The 26,252-nt window shown below is 42.5% G+C and overlaps 1 protein-coding gene across 4 annotated transcripts in view; it reads left to right on the top strand.

The window, feature by feature from the left end:
- Positions 1 to 26,252, top strand: part of LOC146359734 (uncharacterized) — an 86,411-nt gene that overhangs the window by 8,927 nt on the left and 51,232 nt on the right. For all 4 annotated transcript variants that reach the window (XM_084827997.1, XM_084827994.1, XM_084827995.1 and 1 more), the window contains 2 exons: positions 12,934 to 13,050; positions 19,154 to 19,309. In XM_084827997.1, coding sequence (XP_084684123.1) covers positions 12,934 to 13,050; positions 19,154 to 19,309 — 273 coding nt within the window. The remainder of the gene's footprint in view (positions 1 to 12,933; positions 13,051 to 19,153; positions 19,310 to 26,252) is intronic.

Genomic DNA, 26,252 nt, shown 5'->3' with positions numbered 1-26,252 from the left:
TGAAGGACATTTACAAGTATAACAGTGTCCTAGGCTTTGCTTCCTTCTACGTGCCACTTAAGATGGCACAGCCACAAGGTCCCAGTGTTCATGTTCAAAGCGCAAGGCTCAGTTTACCATTTGATGGTTACTTTGCAGTTGGATGAGACTCCATGGTACAGCCAGCTGTACATTCTTGACACTGCTGAGGCCACTACAGCTCACCTCCAGTGAGCAGAGAATAGCACACTGGACTGCACCGTGCAGGAGTTGCTCATTAACCTGCTACTTAATGTTAACCCATACACAAATGAGTACTGGCATGTCAGTGAAATCCTTGAGCACAAAAATGCTGCCACACTTGCTGCTGGACGTGCACCAATGGACGTATCACAATGCTTCCATCATGACTGAAGAAAGATGAACACTTTTGCCCACTCTAGACACTATAACATTCCCCGTTTCTGAAACTGCTGCTGTGTTTGTTACCTCAGATGGCTTTCCTCCAGGTGATCGTTGTCTGATGGTATACCCTAAAAGTGGACAGTGGTGCAAGATCTCCTACATGGAGAGTCATGGTGACCCTTTGGTTTACTCTTTGCCGCCCTTCCATAGTGAGGCTGGATGGGGTCCTGGCATAGTGCATTTTGCAGCCAGGCAGACCAAGTTGGGATCTATCTGCCTACACCTGTCTTCTGTCATGGACAACTCTGCATTGCCACGAGTCATGTGCAGTCATTGGCAAACATCAAGACTCAAGTTGTTGATGGACCAGAACAAGGATGTTACAGTGGTTACCCTGGAGTTTACACCAAGACAATTGTATTTAAGGAAGTTTTGTAAAGCTAAAATATGTAACACTTTGAATATTTCAATAAATGCAGTTAGTTTTGGTTTTTCTCTGCAAACTGTGTATATGGGTAACCAACTTGTCCATAAAAAACGCAGAGACTATGATAGTACACAATACATATTTAGTTATTTAGGCTCAATATTCATTTGATCCAAGCCTTTCAGAATCATAAATGTGGTTGCCTTGGCAGTGAGGTTCTTCGGCCTCAGTGGTTGGGGCATAGACTTGAATTACTGTGATGTTGAATGGTTTGCCTTGGGTTCGTACTGAGATCATTCTGTCGTTTTTAAGATTGTACCCCAGTACTGCTTTTCCCACCCTTTTGTTGACCATGAGTGCTACTACATTTCTTCTAAGGGATTCTTGAGGCTGTCCCCAAATGACTTCCTTGTGGTTAGCACCCACACAGGCATCAGGAACCCTGATGGAAGGGGGAATATTGGTGCTGAAAGTACCCATGTGAATCAGACGTGGTGTGGGAGTTGACCACAGAGTATCAGCTACTTTTCTGCTCTGGAAAATGTGACCATATTAAGACAACTGAAGTTCAGTACTCTAGCCTGGAGAAGACCTAACTGCCTTGTTGTGGCGAAGGGGCTTGCGGAACTCAGTGAAGCCATAAGATATGCCGTGCAGGGCCACCCAAGACGGACAGGTCATGGCGGAGAGTTCTGACAAAATGTGGTCCACTGGAAAAGGAAATGGCAACCCACTCCAGTATTCTTGCAAAGAAAACCCCATGGAACATATCACAAGGCTAAAAGATATGACACTGGAAGATGAGCCACTCAGGTCGGAAAGTGTCCAATATACTACTGGGGAAGAGCAGAGGGAATTTCCAAGTAGTGCCAGAAAGAGTGCAGCTGCTGGGCCAAAGCCGAAAGGACACTCAGCTGTGGATGTGTCTGGTGGTGAAAAGAAAATCCGATTTTGTAAAAAACATTGTTTAGGAACCTGGAATGTAAGATCAATGAATCAAGGTAAGCTGGAGGTGGTCAAACATGAGATGACAAGACTGAACATCGACATCTTGGGAATCAGCGGACTAAAATGGACAAGCACGGGCGAATTTAATTCAGGTGACCATCATATCTACTACTGTGGGCAAGAATCCCTTAGAAGAAATGGAGTAGCACTCATAGTCAACAAAAGGGTGGGAAAAGCAGTACTGGGGTACAATCTTAAAAATGACAGAATGATCTCAGTACGAACCCAAGGCAAACCATTCAACATCACAGTAATTCAAGTCTATGCCCCAACCACTGAGGCCGAAGAAGCTGAGGTTGATCGGTTCTATGAAGACCTACAACACCTTCTAGAACTAACACCAAAAAAAGATGTCCTCTTCATCATAGGGGATTGGAATGCTAAAGTAGGAAGTCAAGAAATCACCGGGATAACAGGCAAGCATGGCCGTGGTGTACAAAATGAAGCAGGACAAAGGCTAATAGAGTTTTGCCAAGAGAACACGCTGATCATAGCAAACACTCTTTTTCAACAGCACAAGAGGTGACTCTACATATGGACATCACCAGATGGTCAATATCGAAATCAGATTGATTATGTACTTTGCAGCCAAAGATGGAGAAGCTCCATACAGTCAGTAAAAACAAGACCTGGAGCTGACTCAGATCATGAGCTGCTTCTTGCAAAATTTCGGCTTAAATTGAAGAACGTAGGGAAAACCACTAAATCATTCAGGTATGACCTAAATCATATCCCTGATGAATATAGAGTGGAGGTGAGGAATAGATTTAAGGGATTAGACCTGATAGACAGTGTGCCTGAGGAACTATGGACGGGGGTCTGTAACATTGTTCAGCAACTCAATCCATCCCAAAGAAAAAGAAATGCAAGAAAGCCAAGTGGCTGTCTGATGAGGCTTTACAAGTAGCTGACGAAAGAAGGGAAGCGAAAAGCAAGGGAGAAAGGGGAAGATACATCTAACTGAATGCAGAGTTCCAGAGAATAGCAAGGAGAGACAAGAAGGCCTTCTTAAATGAACAATGCAAAGAAATCGAGGAAAACAATAGAATGGGAAAGACTAGAGACCTTTTCAAGAAAATCGGAGATATCAAGGGAACGTTTTGTGCAAAGATGGGCATGATAAAGTTCAAAGAAGGCAGCGACCTAACAGAAGCAGATGGGATTAAGAAGAGGTGGCAAGAATACACAGAAGAACTATACAGGAAAGATCTGAATGTCCCTGATAGTGCGGTCACTGAACTTGAGCTGGACATCCTCGAGAATGAAGTCAAGTGGGCCTTTGGAAGCATTAGTAACAACAAAGCTAGCGGTGATGACAGTATTCCAGCTGAGCTATTTAATATCCTAAAAGATGATGCTGTTAAAGTGCTGCACTCAATATGCCAACAAATGTGGAACACTCAACAGTGGCCACAAGACTGGAAAAGGTCAGTTTACATTCCAGTTCCAAAGAAGGGCAATGCCAAAGAGTGTTCAAACTACCGTACAATTGTACTCATTTCACATGCCAGCAAGGTTATGCTCAGTAACCTACAAGCTAGGCTTCAGCAGCACGTGAACCAAGAACTACCGGAAGTAGAAGCTGGGTTTCGAAGAGGCAGAGGAACTAGAGATCAAATTGCCAGATTCGCTGTATCATGGAGAAAGCAAGAGAATTCCAGAAAAACGTCTATTTCTGCTTCATTGACTACGCTGAAGCCTTTGATTGTGTGGATCGCTACAAACTGTGGCAAATTCTGAAAGAGATGGGAGTACCAGACCACCTTACCTGTCTCCTGAGAAACCTGTACGAGGGACAAGAAGCAACAGTAAGAACCGGACATGGAACAACCGATTGGTTCAAAACTGGGAAAGGAGTACGACAAGGCTGTATATTGTCGCCCCGCTTATTTAACTTATATGCAGAATACATAATGAAAAACGTCAGGTTGGATGAATCACAGGTCGGAATTAAGATTGCTGGGAGAATTATCAACAACCTCAGATACGCAGACAGTACCACCCTAATGGCAGAAAGTGAAGAGGATCTAAAGAGCCTCTTTTTGAGGGTGAAAGTAGAAAGTGCAAAAGCTGGTTTGAAACTCAACATTAAAAAAATGAAGATCATGGCATCTGGCCCCATCACTTCCTGGCATATAAATGGGGAAGAAATGGAAGCAGTGACAGATTTTATTTTCTTGGGCTCCAAGATCACCACAGACAGTGACTGTAGCCATGAAATTAAAAGACGCTTGCTCCTTGGGAGGAAAGCAATGGCACACCTAGACAGCATAGTAAGAAGCAGAGACATCACCTTGCTGACAAAGGTCCTTCTAATCAAAGCTATGGTTTTCCCAGTAGCAACGTATGGCTGTGAGAGCTGGACTATAAGGAAGGCTGAGCACCGAAGAATTGATGCCTTCAAACTGTGGTGCTGGAGAAGACTCTTACGAGTCCCCTGGACTGCAAGGAGGTAAAATCAGTCAATCCTAAAGGAAATCAACCCTGAGTGCTCATTTGAAGGACAGATACTGAAGCTGAAGCTCAAATATTTTGGCCACCTAATGCGAAGAGAAAACTCCCTGGAAAAGACCCTGATGCTGGGAAAGGTTGAAGGCAAAAGGAGAAGGGGACGGCAGAGGATGAGGTGGCTAGATAGCATCACCGATGCAATGAATATGAACTTGAGCACACTCCGGGAAAGAGCAGAGGACAGGAAGGCCTGGCGTGCTATGGTCCATGGGGTCACGAAGAGTCGGACACGACTTAACAACTGAACAACAACAATTCAGTGGAAGTATGATGAGTGAAATACCACGTGTGTGTGGACCTGTGCTTATGCAATGGAACTTCCTGCTTCTCTCCGACTCCTAGCAGCCCCCGTGTCCCCTGTGTCTCTCTCCAGAGGGTCCTCCAACACTCCGGAGCAGATTTTTTGGTTGCTTGCAGGTGGGGGGATTTCATTTCATTCATTTCATTTCTATTCTGCCCAATAACCAATAGCTCTCTGGTCGGTTCAAAAAAATTACGCCCCCCCAAAAACAGCATAATAAAAACATATAAAATCTTTACCATACAACATTTAAAAACAATTTTAAAGAGTGAAAAACAGTTATGATCAGATATTGGGACCTGATAAAACAACTGACATTAAAAGCCCCATCACATGCCATCGAATGCCTGGGAGTAGAGGAAAGTCTTAACCTGATGCAGAAAAGATGACGAAGTTGGCACCAGTGGGGAGAGCGCTCCACAATTGGAGTGGGGGGGGGAGGCTACCACCAAGAAGGCCATCTCTTTTGTTGCCATCGTCCAAGCCCCCTCGGAGGAGGCACTTGAAGGAGGGCCCCAGATATTGATCGTAGTGTCTGGGTGGGAGAGGCATGCTTTCAGATATTGTGGTCCCAAGCCCTGTAAGGCCTTATAGGTTAAGGCCAGCACCTTGAACTTTGGCTCAGAAATGTACAGTGGAAGTGGGCCAGAATTGGTATTATATGCTCAGACCTTCTGGTCCCTGCAATCAATCTCCCTGCTACGTTTTGCATGAACTGCAGCTTCCGAACAGTCTTCAAGTGCAGCCCCACATAGGGCGCATTGCAGTAATCAACTTGGAAGTTACCAGAGCATAGACTACTAAAGCCAGGTTATCCCTGTCCAGATAGGGGTGTAGCTGGGCCATCAACCAAAGCTGGTAGAAGGCATTCCATGCCTCTGAGGCCACTTCGGCCTGAAATGACAATGATGGCTCCAGGACAACCCCCAAGCGACAAATCTGCTCCTTCAGGGGGAGTGAAGCCCCATCCAGAGCAAGTTGAACACCCTCCATCCAGCCAGAAGAACCATCCACTAACAGAATTGCCCCCATCCTGCTGATGGAAGTCATTCTGTTGGTGGAAGGGGCTAATTGGATAGAACTCAATAGTAAGAGCCAAGTTCCACCATCTAATAAATTACGATAAATGAAAAAACAGGCATTTAATCTGATTTTTAATAATAAGCTATATCTCAAAACTACTATCTAGCCTACTGTATAGAATTGAATACCACCAGGTCTGATTTCCTTTGGTTTGCAGTTTTGCATTCTAATAGTTTGATTGCTTTTTCCTGTCTTTTCCGAATCAGTTTGATATTGTAGTAAATGGCATTAGAGGAGCTATTTTTGCTCTTGTCAATCAGTTTATTCATAAGATTTATAAACTGCCTTTCCAGGCATCAGGCACTGAAGACCGTTTAAGTTATATCAAAATAGAAATAAAATCATGTTTAAAATGGCTAAAAATACCAAAGAAAAGCATCAGCATCAGTAATAATATTTAATCAAGCACCTGAAAGACTAGGGGTGGTATCCGTTTGACTCCTCCTGTAGTTGGCTTCCATCAGAGGAATGGGAAGGAGGTGATTCTCCCTCTCCTGTTGTGTCCTCCAACTCTGTTCTGGAGGGTTGGGGGACCAGATGGGAGTGTCTGCAGGAAGGAGGAGAGGAGGGGAAAGTCCTGTTACATGACTGGAAGTCCATTGATGCAATGTTGGATTTCACTCTAGGTGGTAAACAAAAGTAATTGTAATATGCACATTCTCTGACCTCAGTCTCAGCATCTAACAGTGCAGTTCTATGCATGTTTTCTTGAAAGTAAGTCCCACTGTGTTCAGTGGAGCATATTCCTGGGTAAGTACGTATATGGTTGTAGCTTTAAACTCACACTGCGTGTGATAGGACTAGGCCTATTTCTTTAAACTTGGATCTGCCCCTATTGAAGGGAATGATTTTTTTTTTTTTTAGCAAATGGGGTATATTATTGGGCTGGGTGCTAGATCTTCAACAGCCTGTGACATATTCTTTGCAGCACCTCTCCCAATATCACTTTTCCTCCAACTGAGATTAGATACTGAATGTGAACCTAGCTGGTCAACAAGTGCCTGTGGGATACAGCAGAAATAAGCTGCAGGTGTGGAGAGGATCTAGCATTGCCATGCACCCCTCTCGCAACATCAAACCCTTCCCACTTAATATGTGATGGAGGCAGAACTGGGCTTAAAAAAACAAGTTTGCCGCTGTTGTATTGTTTGAGCCTAGATCAAACAAGGTCCACAATGATAATGGAAAGTAAAAAATAGGAAGTTAAATTCAAGAGAATAGAAATCACTGAGTGGGTTTGCACGTATTGAGAAACCACCATGGACAAATTTCCCTGTAGGGCTTCTTGTCTTCACAGTGGTCACCATTTTGAATATTCAGGCCGTGGTGGGGGCACGCTGTAGCTTGTCGTTATGTGTGAACCTGGTTAAGGTGGGTTGTTGAAGTGCTCGATAAGCCACCCACAACCCTAAAACAGCCCATGGGTTCTGAGTGGCTTGTCAAGCACCCCAACAACCTACCCTTGCTGGGTTCACACGTAATGACAAGCTACAGCGCCCCCCACCATGACTTGAATATTCAAAATGGTGGCTGCCACAGGGACAAGAAGCCCCACAGGGAAATTCCCCCATGGTTACATGTGAATCTGCTCAGTGAGAAGAAGCATGACTGGGGTGGGGTGGGGAGGAAAACAACATTCTAAGCAGTTTTTGCCAAGTAGTTCAGGAAGAAACAGCACAAATATGTGAGAGGGATGAGGGAATTTCAGTGATATGGTGTTGCAGTATAAGAATGCACATGTACAGGAAAAGACTTGGGGTTTAAAAAGTAGGGTAGAACCTATAGAACAAGGGAGAAACAATTATAATAACCATGATAAAAATGACACAAAAACAGCACTTATAACTGCAACAGGCCAGTATTAAGAAAGCATCATATAGGTACATGACACTATTTCATTGTCAGGGTTGTTGGCAAAGGCACAAAGCTGTGTATGTATGTAAAACTCTCTGCCATTAAACATCAGTTTTAGAGCTAGTGATACCAGTGAGTCCATCACAGTTCTATGGCATAATCAAAATTGTCTATGGAAAGGCTTAAAGCAGGGGTTGGGGGATGACGACGGCAACCCTTGACTAGATTCCGTAGGTAATTAAAAAGACTAGTTTAGGGGCAGGTCATCTTCAAAGCGACAGTCAAAAAGGATCTGTTGCAAGTACAAAGAGGGAGGATGAAAGCACCAACATGCTGGCATACATCATATATGATATCACCATAGTAACAAGGTGATAAATATAGCCATTCATCGCAAAGTGTGGAGGAAGGATGCATACAGGTCCTATTTATTAGCATTGAAGTTAAATGTAGTTAAGGCATTTCTTCTGAGCGTTGTAGAAGTAGCCATGACTCGTACATCCAGTGCTATAAATTGTGCATCCTTGCAGAAGCATTGGTAGGATTCAGCCAAACATTTATATATTAAAATGCTGGTTTAATTACAAGGTGCAAAGTTATTGTAACCTTACAAGTCATTCCACTTTTTTCTCTTCCACTTTTTCATCACCTATATTTGCTTCCACAAGATGTACTTTTATTACCTCATACCTGAGTTATGCATTGTGTGTGTATGTTGAGATTTCACACAGGCATGAGAGAGAATGAATATGGGAATATATAAATGTATACATATAGTTGTCTCCATGAAATATGAGACGCTTCCAGGTGGGCTTTTGATAACAGTTGCACTGTTAATGTAGATGGAGTTTCAGGTCTTGGCACATTGTTATAGGATAGCTTCGGACATGATGCTGAGTCTGAAAAAAGCTGAAGAACGCTGTGCTTGGAATAAAGCTACATCCACATGGTAAACATCTGTAATCCCAGGGTAGATATGGGATGCTATTTTAGAAGCCTTCTCAGAAATGCACCTAATTCAATGGAACAGAGGCAGAATACTCACATAGTTGCATGATGTGCAGTTAAGGGGGGTGATACATTTTATCTCCTATATGGAGCAGTGTCCCAGTTTTGCGTTGAATAGAATTAGAAAAGAAACTATAATGCTTACAATCCCCAGACATCTGTAGAACAGTGAATGGTTGAACTGTCTGGTCTTTCCTATACCTGCCTTTGGCTTATCTCAGGGCCAAAGTAGAAATTACATGGGATTTCCATGATCAATCTCCCATTGTTTTGATTTTTGTCTAAAAGCAGCCAGATACCCCAAATTGGATTGGAGCAATGGAGTTGGAGGAGGGAATGTTTAACCCTTTCAACTACACTGTGTTCCTGAACTAAATCCTCCCCCCATCCCCCGGACTACTGTATGCCATGCTTGGGAAAATATACGGATTCCATTTTAAAAAATCACCTTTCTACTTTCTACACACACACACCCATGGAAAAGCATCTCTTGGGATTCAGCACTAAATTCATGACATGGTAGAACATCCACAACTGGTAATCTGATTCTTATGTCAGGGCCTAACCCCAGTGCCATACCTACTCCCATCCCTCCACAGAGGTCCTGTTAATGGATATTTGTGTGATGCTGCTGGGGTCATGACTTGGAGGAGGACAGCATGTTGTACCTTTTGGGTCTGTTGTGCTCATTGAATAACCAGATATCACTGAATCCTTTATTGGCATCATCTAATATAACAGAGGGGCCGCGGTGGCTTAGTGGTTAAGACGCTGAACTGCAGACCGGAAGGTCGGCAGGTCAGCAGTTCGAGACCCAAGTGCTGCGTGACGGAGTGAGCTCCCGTCTTCAGTCCCAGCTCCTGCCACCCTAGCAGTTCGAAAGCAAGAAATTGCAAGTAGATAAATAGGTACCGCCTCGGCGGGAAAGGTAACAGCGTTCCGTGCACCTCGGTGTTCAGTCCTGCCGGCCACGTGACCACGGAAGCGTCTTCGGACAGCGCTGGCTCTTCGGCTTAGAAGCGGGGATGAGCACCGCAGCCTAGAGTCGGACACGACTGGCTGGGGACACCTTTACCTTTACCTTTTTAATACAACAGAGGTGGTGTACGTTCTGACAGGGTGAGATGATTTGATATAGGATCCTACTTTAGCTGATTGATGAAAAATACTATTTGACCTGGAGCATTTAATGTTTGACTTTTAGAATCAGGCTCCTTGGCTACAGAATATGTACATCCCTGTTTTTGGCTCAGTAATGTCTTCCTTTCCCTGCACTCCTTGTTGCACTAAACTGTAAATGTTTCATAACTTCAACATGTTTTGCTGCCATTGTGGCAAGCTTGAATGTCTTGGCTGCTTAAAAATTTCCACCCCTTCGCTCTGGCTTTTGTTGCCTCAGCAGTGGCCGTCCTGGCATCCTTCTGCTGCTTTTGTAAACTCTGAGGCTTTACACAAGCAGACCTTTTTGGGAATGGCCAGGATTATGCATGTTTGCAGAGTGTCCTTGGTAGCAAAGAATTACACACAATGTGAGGGGAATTCTTGCCGGTCTGAGCAATGTGCGTATTAAGCAGTATGTTGGTTCTCATCCAAATACAAAGATTTTGCAAATGAGAGGGGGGAGGTGTAGTTTAGAAAGTAATGTCTGTTTTACATAGCTTTGTCCATTGTGTTTATTCCTTACTACGTGTACTCATCTTGTTTTCTGACTAAACCTCAATTTTACGCCATTATAGTCCATTGTATTGAGGAGAAAGAATGTGCACTAAGCAAGCTTCTGATACTTAATTTGATCTCTGCTTTCTCAAGAAACTTTGTCATTCAGATAGTTTTTTTTTTAATGAAGTTTTCTTATTTAAACGAGTTCCCCCAGATTCTTAAGTCAGGTTAAATGTTCCTCGTTAATTTATTATCTTTGAGAGCCAGTGAATTATTGGTGTGAATGATGCTGTCATTCCTAGTAAATATGGTGTTGTTCATATCTTTAGAGCTATATACAAACTTTTCATATGCCACCTTAGTGGCCCTTCGCTGGCCCATTTATTTTCCAAAGTTTTCATTTTTGTTGTATTCACTAAGCAGACAGTAGTACCAGTTGTGCCCCAGCGCCAGCGTTAATGAGATTGCATGAGCCTGCTTGTGCAATTTAACTAGCAATTGCTAGGGCTACGGGGGCGGGGTGGGGGGATGGCAATCTTCTGCCAAAATTTTGGAGACAAATTGGTACTTTCCCCCATAGCCTTAGCAAGCACTAGTTGCATTGCACAAATGTTGGTTTACACTAGTGTAACATCATTAGCCCTAGTGCTAAGGCACAATTGGATATTACCTAGAGTTTGGAGGTTAACTGAAGGTGGTGAAGTTCAGTCTATTCTACAAAACCTAGAGTAGCCTTCTGACTGCTACTACCCAATCTCTCAAGCAAAACCAGAGTCTTTGTAATCCAATTAATACAGTCACTCTTTAAAGCTTTCTGCTCCTTTTGTGTTGAAGAATATTCAGTGTTACCAGGGTACCAGTGTTACCAGGGTAACTCATCAGACTGGACAAACAACTTTTTAAAAAATGATTTAAATACTAAATCTAAATCTAAAGAATAGTTTTGTCAACTTCTATATAGCTCGAACATGCACATCCTGTATTGTACCTAGGGATGTTGGAGAAACCCCCAATGGATTCAAATGCATTCAGATGTCTATGAATTTGACCTGCAGGTTCTGCAGCGGACTGGATTTTTCTGAGTCATGTGGACTTGCGGACCAGTTTTTCAGTTTTGGGAGGGATTTGTGCCAATTTACATTAGCACTGATTTGAAATAACTAATGCACATTTGTGCACATTCAAATTTGCGCAAATAAGCTTTAGTGCAAGTAGGATGAAATTGTGGTTTAAAAAAATCAGTTTCTGTCAATGAGCGGACAACGGAACAAAAGACACCTGCCAATCCGCGAAACACAAACGGCAGGGATTTAATAAAATTCATATGTCTCTAATTGTATGTGACCAAGGTTAATTTTGCATAGTGCAATATATGGCTGATTTATATCATATATGTGAAAGTACAGCTACCAAGAGTGGTCGGTGCTGAGTCTTACAAGCTTTTTGCGCCAACTAAAGACCTATTTGATCACCCTTTTGATTAAATGTCCGTTGTAAGCTGTTGTTTATCTGTGTTACTGTTCTCCCATTTTACTGTTTTATCAGTCAATGTTGTATGATTTTACTGTGTTTTAGTGGTTTTGTACCCTATTTTGGGATTATTTTATAATGAAAAGCAGGAAATAAATCCAATAAATAAATAAATAAATAAATGATCAGATTTATTTAACTTGGCTTCTAGTAGAACATACGCCAGTGACATTTCTCATGCTTATTTACCAAATTAAACTTGTAACAGTTAGTTTGTGCTTAGCTAATGCATTTTATATCCTTTTAAAAGGGCATCTAATTGCCTAATTTATAGTCACCTTTTCTTGGAGCTGAATTTCCAGTCCACTTATTTGATGACATTCATTTGAAAACACAGACTAATGGAATGGGTCAGGTAGATATACCATCACCTTTTCATTTTCTTTTAATGGTCACATGGCAGACAGGAATTAAACAGCCGTGGCTTCTCCTGGCATGGAGATGCAGCAATGTGAGAAAGTCCAGAAAGGTCCAGTCACTGAATGCAACTTTGTAAACAGTCTTGGAACACTTTTTGGACATGTAGGTCACCCCAGTGTATGGCTCATGGAGTGCAGCACATAACTGGTTGCTTTTGACAGCTCTCCTGGTCCATTTTTAGGCTTTTTTTTATGTGACTCTGTACAACTGTTTTGTGAAGGTGTTAGAAGCACAGTGTTCTCCAGACAGAATGTGCATCCCAGGCAAGTAGCACGATTTCAGATCTGAACCATATAGATCAAGTTTCTTCCTGCCATGGTTTCATAACGCTATGTACCAACATGCAGAAAGCAAGTACAAAACGTTTGTGAACTAGTCAAGAAACTCACTCAAGCTTCCCAACTACAGCCTCAGCAGGAAGGAGGGCTGCTACTGGGGCATGCTGTTCTCCTTAGTGGACTGTGGTAATGACCTTTCAGTGCTTGGATCCACCACACCAACATCCTGGAGACCCACCAGGGCTTCTCATACATTCTCAAGCCATAAAAAAAAAACTGTATAGCACTTGAAAAGTTGCTAGCAATACTTGTAGAGTAGGGATAAATTGGAGGTATCTTTCAGATGTATGCTTTGATAACATAATCCTCTAATGCATGAAATGGGAGGTAAATATTGTGCTAGAATAGGCAAAATTTAAAATGGCAATTGCTCAATTTAATTTTTTCCCCATGCATATGTGTTTGTCTAGAATGGTTCAAACCAGCAAAAGACAGAAACAGACAATAAAGGAAGGGCAAGGAAGAATAACAGAGCTTTAAGTGGTGAAGAGAAAGATAAGCTTATCAAGCAAGCTCTGCAAGAAGAGGTAATGCATTCTGCTATTGTGAATAATGTGTATGCTGATTTTTCTACTTGGGGAGGTGTAGTTCAGAACTTGCCCAGAGAAGGTGATGCTACAGCTTCCTCATCTTGAATGTGGAATGGAGAAAATTTCCAAGGTCTGGGTTAAGTCCAACATCATGCTAGTGGAAGTCCACTAGCACCACAGGCACGGATGTAGACAAAACACACTTGAGTGGTGGGTTAGGAACAGACTTTTACTGGACACATAACAAACTTACATCTCAAGGTGAGTTGGCTGAGGTCAGCCCCATGGTCTTCATCACTTGCAGGAGGAAGAAGGAAGAAGAGTAGAGGGAGGAGACAAGGAAAAGGAAGAACGACCTCCCAGAGATCCCCTCCTACCTCACTCAGGTACATATTAACCCTTCAAGTTCAGGTTAAGTGACTCAAGGCCCTTGTCCCACCAACTCCTAGCACTGCCAGTCAATAGGCATTGTGCATCTACCTCTAGGGATGTACGAAAGTCACTTACCTTTTCGCGGATGTGATTCATGCGGGTGGAGGCGCTCTGTCCCTCCCCCTGGAATCTTTGACGGGGGGGAGGCGATCCAGTCCTCCCCCCTGGAATCCTGCCCAGCCGGCTCCACTCTGCGGTGGCTCCGCGAAGCAGCCTGCCAGGGCCGTCCGCAGACGGAGTTCCGGCCGCAGACGGGCTGCTGCAGACACAAATGGCGGCCGCCATAGCGGCGGCCATTTGCATCCAGCCAGGTTGCCGTGATAGGCTACGTAAGTATTTACGTAGCCTATCACGGCAAGTCCCCCCCAAAACAACAAAAACACCCCAGCGTACGCAAATGGCGTACAGGCTGCCGTGATAGGCTATGAAAGTACGTAGCCTATCACGGCAAGCCCCCCCCCAAACAACAAAAAAGCGTAGTGGCCGCCATTTGCGTTCCCTGTTTTTCACCGTTTTATCATACGTAAATATTTACGTAGGCTATTACGGCGAAAAAAAAGGGGAACACAAATAGCGCCCACTATGCTATTTGCATTCCCCTTTTTTTCCCGCCGTAATAGCCTATGTAAATATTTACGTAGGATAAAACGGTGAAAAATAGGGAACGCAAATGGCTACCGTATCCGCCCCCATTTGCGTACGCTGGGGGTTTTTTGTTGTTTTTTGGGGGGCTTGCCATGATAGGCTACGTAAATACTTACATAGCCTATCACGGCAAAGAGCAGTGAATGCCAGTGCATTCAGCCTCACTGAAATCCGTGGCGGAATTCTCCGCCATCCCTATCTACGTCGTCTTTTCCTCCTCAACCAACTTTTTCTGGGAAGAAAAAGGATGGAAGAAGTGGTGGGGAAACACAGGAGGGGTACAAATGGAGGACAACATTGTGTGGACAGCCTATAAAATTCTGTGAATGAGACGGAACGATTGCAAAATAAAAGCCTTGTCTGGAAGCACCCACAGATGGTAACATTATACCAAGGATCATCGTGGGGGATTTTGTGGTGCTTGATGTCATTGCCTGGATAGAATATTTTCACTGAGGCCTCGTAGAACTTGTAGCTCATTACTATAGTACTGTGAACTGATTGTGGAACTTTTGCTATAGATGTTCACATAAGAAGCTGCCTTGTCTGATTCGAAAGCAGTCATGTAAGTGACATGATAGATTTCAGGTTCCTAATTGATTAAGGGTCAGACTACATGTTCTACAGGAGAGCCATGATTGACTCTCTTGAAATCTCTTCCCCTCCCCTCTCACACACACACACACACACACACACACTGAAATCCAGCCTTGATGAGCTGCCAATGTGCTTGCAGCAGCAGTGTGAGTTGGATGTGTATAACCCTTTTCCTCTCACGCTGTTTTCCAAATCCAAATTGCCCCTCCAGTCCTGATGTTTGCCCCACAAAGGAAAAATATGGTTATTGCCTGTATTTCCTGCCTCCCATGCCCGGTGGAGCTAACAATAGCTGGGGGGAGGAGCAATTAAGATCAGGTTCTTAAAAAAAAGAAGCACCTAGCACATATACGGCATTTCTAGAAATAATAAATGAGGGAAAAGAGGAGGAAAACAGTATGGGGAGAAATGGTTAAATAATTCCTGCCTGATACCACTGCTATGAGCAAATTGGCAGTTCTTTCCGGCTGCATTTCAATAACAATAAAAAACTGAATCCAATTATCAAGTCCTGGATCTCCCACATAATATGTAGTTTGGCCCTAAGCACCGTGCTTGCATCCAATAGACATTCTTTTGATTTATTGTTCTCTATGTATGGCCTGCAGGTGGTGTATGTATTATGTATATGACATTTCAGATATTCATTTTCTGCTCTCTCTCTCTCTCCCTCCCTCCCTCCCCCTCCCTCCCTCCCTCCCCCACTCTCATGCTAATAAAGAATGGCCATCCTAATATTTCAGTCTTGAGTTAATAATCACAGTCCCGTTTTCCCTGTGATGGTTAGATAACATTTTTGTTGCTATTGATAAAGCAATTCTGTCATAAATTTAAACTTGCTCCTCTTTTTAGGGGTGGATGAAAGTCACTTACCTGTCCTCGAAGGCTGTTCGCGGTGGGAGGGAGCGCTTCGCTGCTCCCCCCGCGAAGTTCAGGCCGGGGGGGGAGGCTTCCCGCCTCGCCCGGCCGAAATTCAGGCCGGGGAGGAGGCGCCTCGCCTCGCCCGGCCGCGAACGCGAAAGTAAACAAAAAACAAAAAAAAGCCTCCTGATAGGCTACATGACCATTCACGTAGCCTATCACGGCTAGATCTGCAAAGTCAGCTGTGATAGGCTACGTGAATTGTAATGTAGCCTATCATGGGTGACTTTAAAAAAAAAAAAAAAAAAGCACGTACGCGAATGGCGGCCCCCATAGGGAGCTGCCATTCGCGTTCCTTATTTAGTGGCTGTAGTCTACGTAAATGTTTACGTAGACTACGGCGAAAATAAGGGCAACGCAAATAGCGTTGCCCTTATTTTCGCCGTAGTCTACGTAAACATTTACGTAGACTACAGCCACCAAATAAGGAATGGGAATGGCGGCTCCCTATGGGGGCCGCCATTATCCGTAGACTCTTTTTTTTTTTTTTTTTTAAGTCACCCGTGATAGGCTACGTGACGATTCACATAGCCTATCACGGCTGACTTTGCAAATCTAGCCGTGATAGGCTACGTGAATCGTCACGTAGCCTATCAGGGGGCGTTTTTTTTTTCTTTCATTACAATGGCGGCGGCGGCGGCAGCCGGTCAAAAGACCGGCTGCCACTCCCACCTCGCTCGAACACCCGCCGAACCGCCGGCCGGACCAGCCACCGGGAGGGACATTCGCAAAAGGTAAGTCCCGTCCCGGGGGGGGGGCGGGGGGCGGGGGTGTGTGGAGGATTTCTCTCCGAAACTTGTTCGGGGGGCCGAACGCGTTGGCGCTCAGCCCCCCGAAGTTTCGGGGAGAAATTCTCCGCCATCCCTACTTTTTAATGTATTTCGGTATTATCCAGGCAAAATGGCTGGAGGAAGGGAGGAGATCAGCTTGGTTCTAACTGCCTACCATAGGCTTCAACAGTTGCCCTCGCTGTGCACCCCCCCACACCCCCGTTCAGCCAGTGGAGCTTCCATTTTAATTGCCCGTTGGGTAGCTGCTTAAAGACTCTCTGAAGGCACAGAAACAGCAAAGGGAAACTTGCAGTGAAATCACTGAAATAAAGAAAAAACATGAAAAAACATATTGAACATAGGGAGAAGACTGTGAATAATTTGAGAATTTGTAGCAGAGATATTTCGTTGGTATTATGAAATATTATTTATCATAAGACTCTGAGCATTTGTATGAAAATTACGTCTGCATTTAATTATCCACTTGAAATCACTGGAGCATTGTGCCATAGTAAGTACTGTGAATGTGCTTTAGGAATACCTAAAGAGAGTCAAACTAGAAATGACATAGGAAATCTGTGATCAGATTTTCCCGTGTCTTGGGGTGGGGCTTAAAAGCAGCCATGAGGACCCCTGAAGCAGACCAATTTAACCCTTTCCCCTGGTACTATTTCCCTAGAGAGGAGGGGGAAGACATGTACTTGTATTTTGTGAAATGCAGCTGCCACAGTTATATCTGGGGTCAATTTTATGGAGCATATCACTCTGGCTTTGTGTCATCTGCATTGGTTACCAGTATCTGTCCAGGCACAACTTAAGGTGCTGGTCATTGTCTTTAAAGCTCTAAATGAACTGAGACCCGAATACTTGAAAGACCCCCTTCATCCACATGAACTAACCTGCTCACTGTGTTCATTATCAGAGGCTTTGTTCCACGTTCTGTTGCCATTGGTCTGATTGACTGGGACACAGGACTAGGGTAGCCACTTATGCATTTCCAAAAAAGAAGACAAAAGAGGACACTGATTTGCATGAAATTTTCATCTGTGAATTTATATAATATGCAAATTAGGAAATAATTACTATTTAAATAGAAACACAGTACATCTCACCATAGTGGGGGGAGACTGTGACTAGGTGACCTATGTGCCTGCTCAGTCTGCTGTCCAGGTGCTGTTGATGGGCAACTTCTAGGCCCCTGCTCTCCTTTGTTACGGTTCTTTAAACTGGACTTGGCCTGGACATCCCATAGGAGGGAAGTATAGAAATGTTGCCTTCCCTCTGAATCGATCAGTAGATGCAATGGAGAAAAATTAAGCAGGACAGCACTACTTGTCAGTCTTCTCAGTGTCTTTGCTCTCGGTGGCCAGAACACTGGAAATTTGGAACAGGTTTACTTATTGAACAATTGGGTAGAATACTGACTGCATGTTTTGCTTGAATCTCTAGATAAGGGGATCGAAAATTCAAGGAAGAGATTTGCAATACTCTTGAGGGGAGGCCTGTTGCCTCTTGTTCAACTGACAGTTCTCTTACACTTTTTACACTCTTATCTCTATAAGATAGTACTGAAACTACTATACTATACTATACTATACTATACTATACTATACTATACTATACTATACTACTAAACTGAGATGTCTACCATAAGCACTCAGAAAAGCAAGTATTTTATCTCACAAATAGGCAAAGAAATGTACTTCTACACTTCATCAGAATCTAGACTTTTGCACTAAAACAGTCAATAGCACCGTCTGTTGAAGGCTTATCATAACACTTAGCATTTATTATTTCCATTGGGAGATACAAAGATGTTACACCAGCAGTGCAGTTTTAATCTGCCGTTGTTAAAAATATAGCATACAGGTTGTCAGTGTTACATATAGGTTAGATAATTTATTCACACAATGAAAAGATGATCCATCAAAGAACAGGAAACCTTTACAAAACACATTTAAAAAGCAATTACTCTGGCATTGTACATGTCAATTTTAAGGGGAAATTATACATGTCTGCAATATATTGTTGATCCTAGCCAGTCTCTCCTTTGGAACATGGATGCTTGAACCATATTCTTATAACATCAATTTATCACAAGGAAAATATTGTGGCAATTGAAGGAAATGTTAAAAGAAGCAACACAGGTATCAGTATATATGCTGTGATTTTGCACAAAGCATTCTCTTTAACATGAAGCTTGACTCTGGCTGAGGTGGCAGGGCCTGAGGGACATCAATAAGCATTTTGGGATGCATGGATTAGAGGAAGCATAAGAAGAATTTATTACCATACGCTAGAACCAGTGTGTCACAAATTACATTGGTGTGAATTGTATTTACTCATCAGGGTGGGTCAACGTGTAATAGAAAGGTGCAACAGTAGGTGGCAGTGCAGAATTGCGCTATGTGGATGAGTGCTCAAAAAACAGTGTCATAGCAAAAGAATCACATTTTTCCAGCAAGAGCACGTTGCAGTTTGAGTGTTGGTAAAACATGATATCCTCCAAACTGAAGTACCTCCTTGGGAGTTGTCTGGATCCCACACAAAAAGAATACAGTTTCAAGGAGGATTTTATAGCACATAGTTTGGGAATGCCAAAAACTGCTATCTGGACATTCTCTAACAAAACCAAAATCATGATCTTTCTGCAAATTAAACATTTCCTTAGTTTTCCCCATAAGAATTTCAGAACATGATGCTAATAAATATCTTTCATTCTTTCTTTCTTTCAGCACCATCTTGAAACCTACAAGAACCTGTACAAGCTGAGAAATATCTTGTGTGAACGTTACAGGTCTTTGTTGAATGAGAAAGTTCAAAAGCAGCGAATTCAGATGAAGATGTCTGATCTCAGATTCCAACAACATCTTAAACCCAAAGCAAAAAAGGTAGGAGGTATTATTCTGTAGAAGGAAAATGAGAGATTCCCCAGTAGATCCATTGATTCATAATTATGGTCACAGAATGGAATGATGCCTTGGAAAACTCAATTTTTAGTCATTCATACCTTTTAGTTTTCTGAGCTGTTTGTGAGTGTTCTGACTGGTCCTGTTTGCAGAATTTGTGTGCACAATTCCAGCAAACATTCTACACTACCGTTATCGATGGGAAGATTGTTGCTTTGTCCCTTGCAAAGTGCAGGTAACGTGTGTGTTTCTTAATCAAAATGCTCTGATGAAATTTAAATTTACTGCAAACAGAAAAAGTGACTGATAAAATGAATGATTTTTGTTTTGTGGATAAGCATCTCATGAAGAACAATGCATTCATTTTCTGAAACCCTAAAGATATTTTAGATAATTGCAGAGAGTGGACACAATCATGCCATATACGCATGGATGGCAGGATGTGCAAAGACTGATGGTGGTGGTGGTGGTGAGTCAAACAACAGAGGATGGCTATATTTATTTATTTATTACACTTCTGTACCACCCAATAGCCGAAGCTCTCTGGGTGGTTCACAAAAGCACTACTACCATTTTGCTCTACTTGAGAGCTTTCCAGAGACATATTTGGGACTCGCAAATCCCAGCGGCATACGCAAGTGCTTGGATGTAACTAAAGTAGCTCTTTAGATCCTAGTGTACACCAGTGGACATTGGTGGCTCTGATGTCAGTGGGGTGGCGAATTCCCTCCAGGTTTCAATCAGAACCATTCAGCACTCTAAAGGAGCTATCCCGCACCTTGGAGAGCTCCTTTAGAGTTCTGACTGAAACCCAGAGCAGAATCACCACTCCGCTGACATCAGAGCCACCAGCCTCCACTGGTGTACACAGTGCAGATTGAAAATACCCTATGCCAGTACTCTAGGCACATAAAGATGCAATTGGCTTGGTACTCCTATGATATAAAAATGTGTGGCACCTTCTCTACAGAGTTACAGCCTTTTGAACTCCATGAAAGTCCTAGGTGTGCTGGTAGTCCTTATCTTAGTCCTAATAATAGCCAAGGCACTTTTGCTAACTTTGTGTAACCTATGGTGTTCTCCTGCATCTGCATGAATATTGTGGCCTCACTCTCAGACTAGGCGGAAGCATGGTAGCAGCAGTGGCTGAAACTGCTTTTGACATGCTTTGAAATGCAACTGAAACGCACACAGCTGCCCTGTCGCGTAGCAACAGGCCACCCAACCTAGAGAGCAAGGGCATGTTCACACAGGAGTTTCCCATGCTTCCAGTTTGGTTCCTTAGTGAATGTGTTCCAAAAGGCATCATCTGCTTCCGGGCAGAATTCAGAGGTGCTGGTTATGACCTAAAGCCCTAAATGGCTTGGGACCAAGCTATCTGAAAGACCGCCTTCTCCCATATGAGCCTGCCTGGTTCTTAAGATCTTCTGGACAGATCCTTCTTTCAAGACCTTCAGAGGTACATTTGGTGGTGACCTGAGATAGGGCCTTTTCAGTGGCCACTCCCAGGCTATGGAATTCCCTCCCAAGGGAGGCTAGGTTCGCTCCCTCTCTGCCATCCTTCCACTGGCAGGCAAAGACCGTTTTATTCAAGAAGGCCTTTGACTTGTAAGTAGTTCAGTTGGGTTGGGTGCTGTTTTTAATTCTGAATTAAAAAGAAACATTCCCTGTAATTGTTATGTTTTTATGGTATTTTAATGTATTGTTGTTTGAATCCATTTTAATTATATAAGCCACTTTGAGTGCCATTTTTTGGTAGAAAGGTGAGGTAGAAATCAGATAAACTATCTTCATCATCTTAAAACAGAGTTTTGTAAACCTTTCTGCTACATGGACGCTGCTACCTGTGCTTACCCAGTGATTCCCTTGGTCTGCTATGCAGAATACTAGGGGATCAGCATGAGGTCTTTGGGGTCTCAAGTGCTGTATGAGGATAAAATACCCCCATTAATTGATCCAGGACCTACCAGAGGAACACTATGCTTATAAGCCATAACGTTTTGAAATCATAGGGCTACATTTTCAAAGGAGAGCATGGATTCTGGGAAGCTTCCATAGAAAGCATAAAAGCCAAGCACAAATACTGATCATGCAGCCCCCATCGTGCTACTATCAGTTGAAATGATGTCCTTTTCCGGACCTTCAGTCTCCTGTAGACTGAACGTGCATGGGAGAGGCAGCAGGAACACGTATACTGCTTTTGCCTGACCTGCTTCCATTTGAAGGTTGGAAGAGAGCCTGTGCACATACAGTGGTGCACATGTAGCCTCTATTCAGACCGCCAAAAGAATGCTTGTAGGGTGGAGATGGAGTTTATTGCTGTGATCCCCCTTCTGCCCCCTTCCTTGGTACATTCAGTCTCCACAGATTAAACGTCTGAAAAAAGTTTATACTGCAAAATGAGCTGATGTGTGAATACATATGAACAGAGCAGAAGACCAAACATAGAATAGTTTCCATACTAGAGTCACAAGCAAAAGACCTGTACTTTCCGAGACAGAACTCAATGAAAACATTTTTGGAAGAAGATTTTTCTGTTAGCACCACACAGCACAAACAAAACTATACAAATGCATGTAGATCACTTTGCAGAAATGGTAACATCCCATGAAATAGTAAATTATTTGCCACCTTTAATTTCATTTGAACTATTACATATTTTTTCAACATGCACTTATATCATTTGCTCAGTTTATTAAGAATACTCTGCGATTTACAGGATCAAGTTCCCCAAAAGCCAATCTGATCTGACATTTAGGTCACGCGAAGGGGTTAATGCCAGTTTAAAAAGAGGACGGATGTGTGCGATCAGGATTTTAAAAGCATTTCATTTATTTCTAAATAAATTGCCTTTTGCAAAGCTAGAGAATCTGAAAATGAAACAAATGAAACTTCTGAAACAAATTCAAACTCATTGAGTCCATTGACTAATTATGGAAAAAATAAAGACAAACAGAGAAAAATTCCTTTAAAACATTTGTGCTTAATATTCTTAATTTTGTACAATATAAGATATAAATTTAAATGATGATAGTGTGACTTAAAGGCTGTAATCCTAAACACACTTACCTGGGAGTACACCCCATTGAATTTATTGGGACATACGTCTGAGTAGACATGCATAGGACTGTGATGTTAATTTGATAAAGTGCCTTTTAAGCAATGCTTCTGAATGAATTTTTCATTAATGTACATTTGGACTTACAATATATTTTCTGGAGCTTTTGCTTTACTTTAAAAAACGCACACACACCAGGAAGTATATTTACATGAAAACAGATTCTTTTGTTTTGTTTTAATTCCTCTACTTTTATTTTCTACTCCCCCTGCCCCCCAGCCTCAACTTGTAGACAAATTCTTTCAGAACATCAGACATAGACTGTGAAAATATTGTCTCACTTAAGATAACTTTTTCTTTATCTGAAAGTTAAAAATTAACTTTAGAAAAATCTGTTCCTGGTTTTGGTGCAAATTTCTCAAACATTTAAAGAAAAAAAAGTAGAGCAGGTCAAACAGAATTGTTCTGAACTATCAGAGTTTTCTATATGCCATTGTAAATGTTTTTGTTGTTGTTGTTTATTAGTATTTATACCAGCTATGCACATATTTTGTGCAATGAATTATAATTACTAAGAGGAAAATATAGTATATATCATTGTAAAATGACCTTGCACCACTGTGTTGAAAATTCAGCTCAGTTTTAACAGGCTACTTTAGGTACTAAACAGACTGGTATCACACTAAAAAAACTCCTTTGCTTTCAAGACTTCTTTTCTCCTCTCAGATTTCTAAAGCACACACAGCCTGAGCCCCTCACTGCAAGGAAAAAAGGCACCTTCTGTCTTAAGAAGGCTAATATATCAGGTTGTCTCTACAAACCAATGTTAAAATAGCGATTGCAGTCTTATTAGCATCCTATTAATATGTGCATAAAATGTAGTCTGTGTCTCAGCCCAAATACACAAATTGGGAAATCAAAGAGAAATCCTTCACACCTTTTGCTGGCTTCATCCTGAACTTTTATTTATCTTAAAACAACTTCCTTAAGAGAATTTCCTCTTCTAAAGGAAACACTTCTCCATATTTAACAGGCGAATACTGCATTGAATTCTCTTTACAGCTATGTGATCATTGAGGGACCAGAAACTCCTTTAGCTGTGATCTGAATTTTTAATTTTGACACAAATGGAAGAGTAATTTTGTACAACAGTTTAGACTTTGTTTTCATCAGCAGGGAGAAAACAAAAACAAACAAAAAAGACCAGGTATTGCTATTGTTTAAAAAAAAATGTTTGCCTTGCTTTAGAATACATCAAGAATGATGACTAGACCATTTTTAAAAGTAAAATGTCACTTTAATAAATAATACTTTGCTAGCTTCAGGCAGAGTGAGGAGAGAGATATAGTTGAATTCCTTGCTGTAAAATCTAATTTGAATATGTAAGAGGCAGGCTGGCCCACAAAAGAGCTGCGTTAATTTAACTTAAATCTGTTTATGACATATTGTTATATTGTGTCAATCTTTGTAAATTTGCTTTTGTTTTAAAAAGTGCCTCACATAACTTAACCTTAACTTCATGCTAAATGGTCATTAAACACTTATGACCAAGGACTACATTGAACTCAGTGTACAGGTTTGGCTAAATGCGTGTTTTGTATAGATAGGTCCTTGCAAGAGTGGTAATGCAGTTTTGGGGGCAGCCCCAAGGTGCCTATAAGGCAGGGGTGTTGAACCTCAGGCCTATGGGCCAAATTTGGCCCACCTGGGGTTCCAATCTGGACCTCTGTGGTTTCCCAGATGGCCACGCCCCCTTTCTCTCGACCACTGATTGTTTGGTGGTTTCCCAGTTGTTGCGCTTCCCCCCCCCCTTATTCTAAATGGTTGCTCCTGCATGTTCCCCGCCTCCCCCATTTTAAAAGGTTGAAATGCCTCTCCTGAGACTTAGTTACTGGCAGTAAGAGCTTTAAGCTAAAAATATATAGGCTTATATTTTTGATTTTGGGGCCCTGCCCCCTTTGTCTTCAGCCCCACCCACCACTGGAAGGCAGCCCCCCCCCCCCCCCCGGTTCTCCAAAACTGAATTCAGCCCTCAGGCTAAAAGTGGTTTGACAGCCCTGCTATAATGAGTAGTTCGGCCCTCAACCTTTGAGATTCTGCCTCCTTCTGGTAACGTAAAGATTTTCTTCAGCCTCCCCATTCATCTCGAAACCTCACTGGTATACCGGCTTAGCTCCGAGCTCCCTGGTTGCACTTCTCCCCTGCCTACCAAGCCCATGTGCCCCTTGCTGCGCTGTTTCTCTAACCAGGCCCTCCCCTCCCCCCACTCCACTCTGACACACCTGAGGTAATGGGGTCCAGGCCGTCCAAAGGATGAGGGATGATCCTGACTTTCAGTGAACCTGTGAGATTGTGGCCCCACGCTGTGGGAAGCTAGACAAGCCTCAATGGTTTATATAAAACTGCTGACAAAAGAAAAAGAAAATACCACGTACATCAGACAGTGCAAGAGTTGCTGATGGCTAAACTTAGCTGATATTAGATGGAAGAAAGGAACCAATTTGGGATAGATTTACTTGGAATTATCCAAGTAAATACAAACAGTGATAGAGCAACACAGCTACTCCCTGACTCTCAATCTTTCATACAAGATGGTATCTTTCTATATATATATATATATATATATATATATATTTACACCCCCCACACACACGCACGCATGCACATGCACACACACATATATAATTTCCCCAAACAATCAAACTAATTAGAATGCTTCAACTTAACACACATAGTATATATAAGGCTACTAGATCACCTAGCCTAAGCCTATTCCAATAATTGGTAAATGGTATCTGACTTTTTTGGAAAGTTTGGGTGGAATTCATTCTTCCCTCCCAGAGCAACTTATAACTTGTTATTTTATTCATCGCCACGATAGATCTTCTTTTCCCACTGTACCAGAGATGGATATAAGATTATATGTTTAGGGTTCAATCCAATGCATGCTTAAACACACAAAATAATCCTACAATTAATTCCCTGCATTCCCCAGACAGCATGGCTGGCTGGGGAATGCTGAGAGTTGTAGGACTTTTTTCTGTCTAAGCATGCATAGGATTGTGCTTTTATAGTTTCAGATGTCCACCACTCTTCTACCTAGGCTTTACTCCAGAGGTGCAACCCAGGGGCTGAGTTCTATTTTGGATAAATTCTCAGGGGCCACATTCCAGGTGGTGTTGAAGGTAAAAGGGGCAGGGCCAAAGACAAACAAGGTTGGGCTAAAACTGCCTGCATGTTGTAACTTAAAGGTCTTAATGCCAGTAACTGAAGGCCAAACTAAACTCTCATGAAATCATGCGTAGTGGAGCTATGCATACTACCGTTTCCTACTCCTGCAAGAGTGTGCAGCCCCAATTTGGATCAGGACCGTGGGGCTCCGGGAAGGGGGGTTAAACCTTTCTCCCCATTTTCTTTCACAATATTCCACCCGCTATCCACGGGAAGGGTTAAAAAAGAAAAAAGTATCTATTGGAGTCAGTGGGGGACTTTTTAAACACCCCCCCCAGGGGGGGTGGAATTTCAAGAAAAAAAATGAGTGAGTTGGGAAAAGGTTCACCCCCCTGAGTATTTTGTATTTTATATAAAATAAAAAATTATATAAAATTAAATGTATTTATGTAAAATTTGTATTTTATATCTCTGCATTGCTGGAAGGGTACAACATCTACTATGACAAGAAAGCAGAGCTAGGCTATGATGAAATGACAAGAAATGCAGGCAAATGCTCCTCTCCATACCATTTGAATTTCAGTAACTTTATTGGTACTATAAAGTTTTAAAGTGTGGAACAAGTTAAAACAATCAAGGAGCAGTAAAAGGCTGTATTCCTCCTTCTTCCCCCACCCCCCATAAGGGTTTCTTTTG

This window comes from Heloderma suspectum, chromosome 1 (assembly GCF_057233095.1).
Source record: "Heloderma suspectum isolate Gila_16-S chromosome 1, 16-S_ref, whole genome shotgun sequence".
NCBI lineage: Eukaryota > Metazoa > Chordata > Lepidosauria > Squamata > Helodermatidae > Heloderma > Heloderma suspectum.
This window is presented reverse-complemented; position numbering and strand designations above follow the sequence as displayed.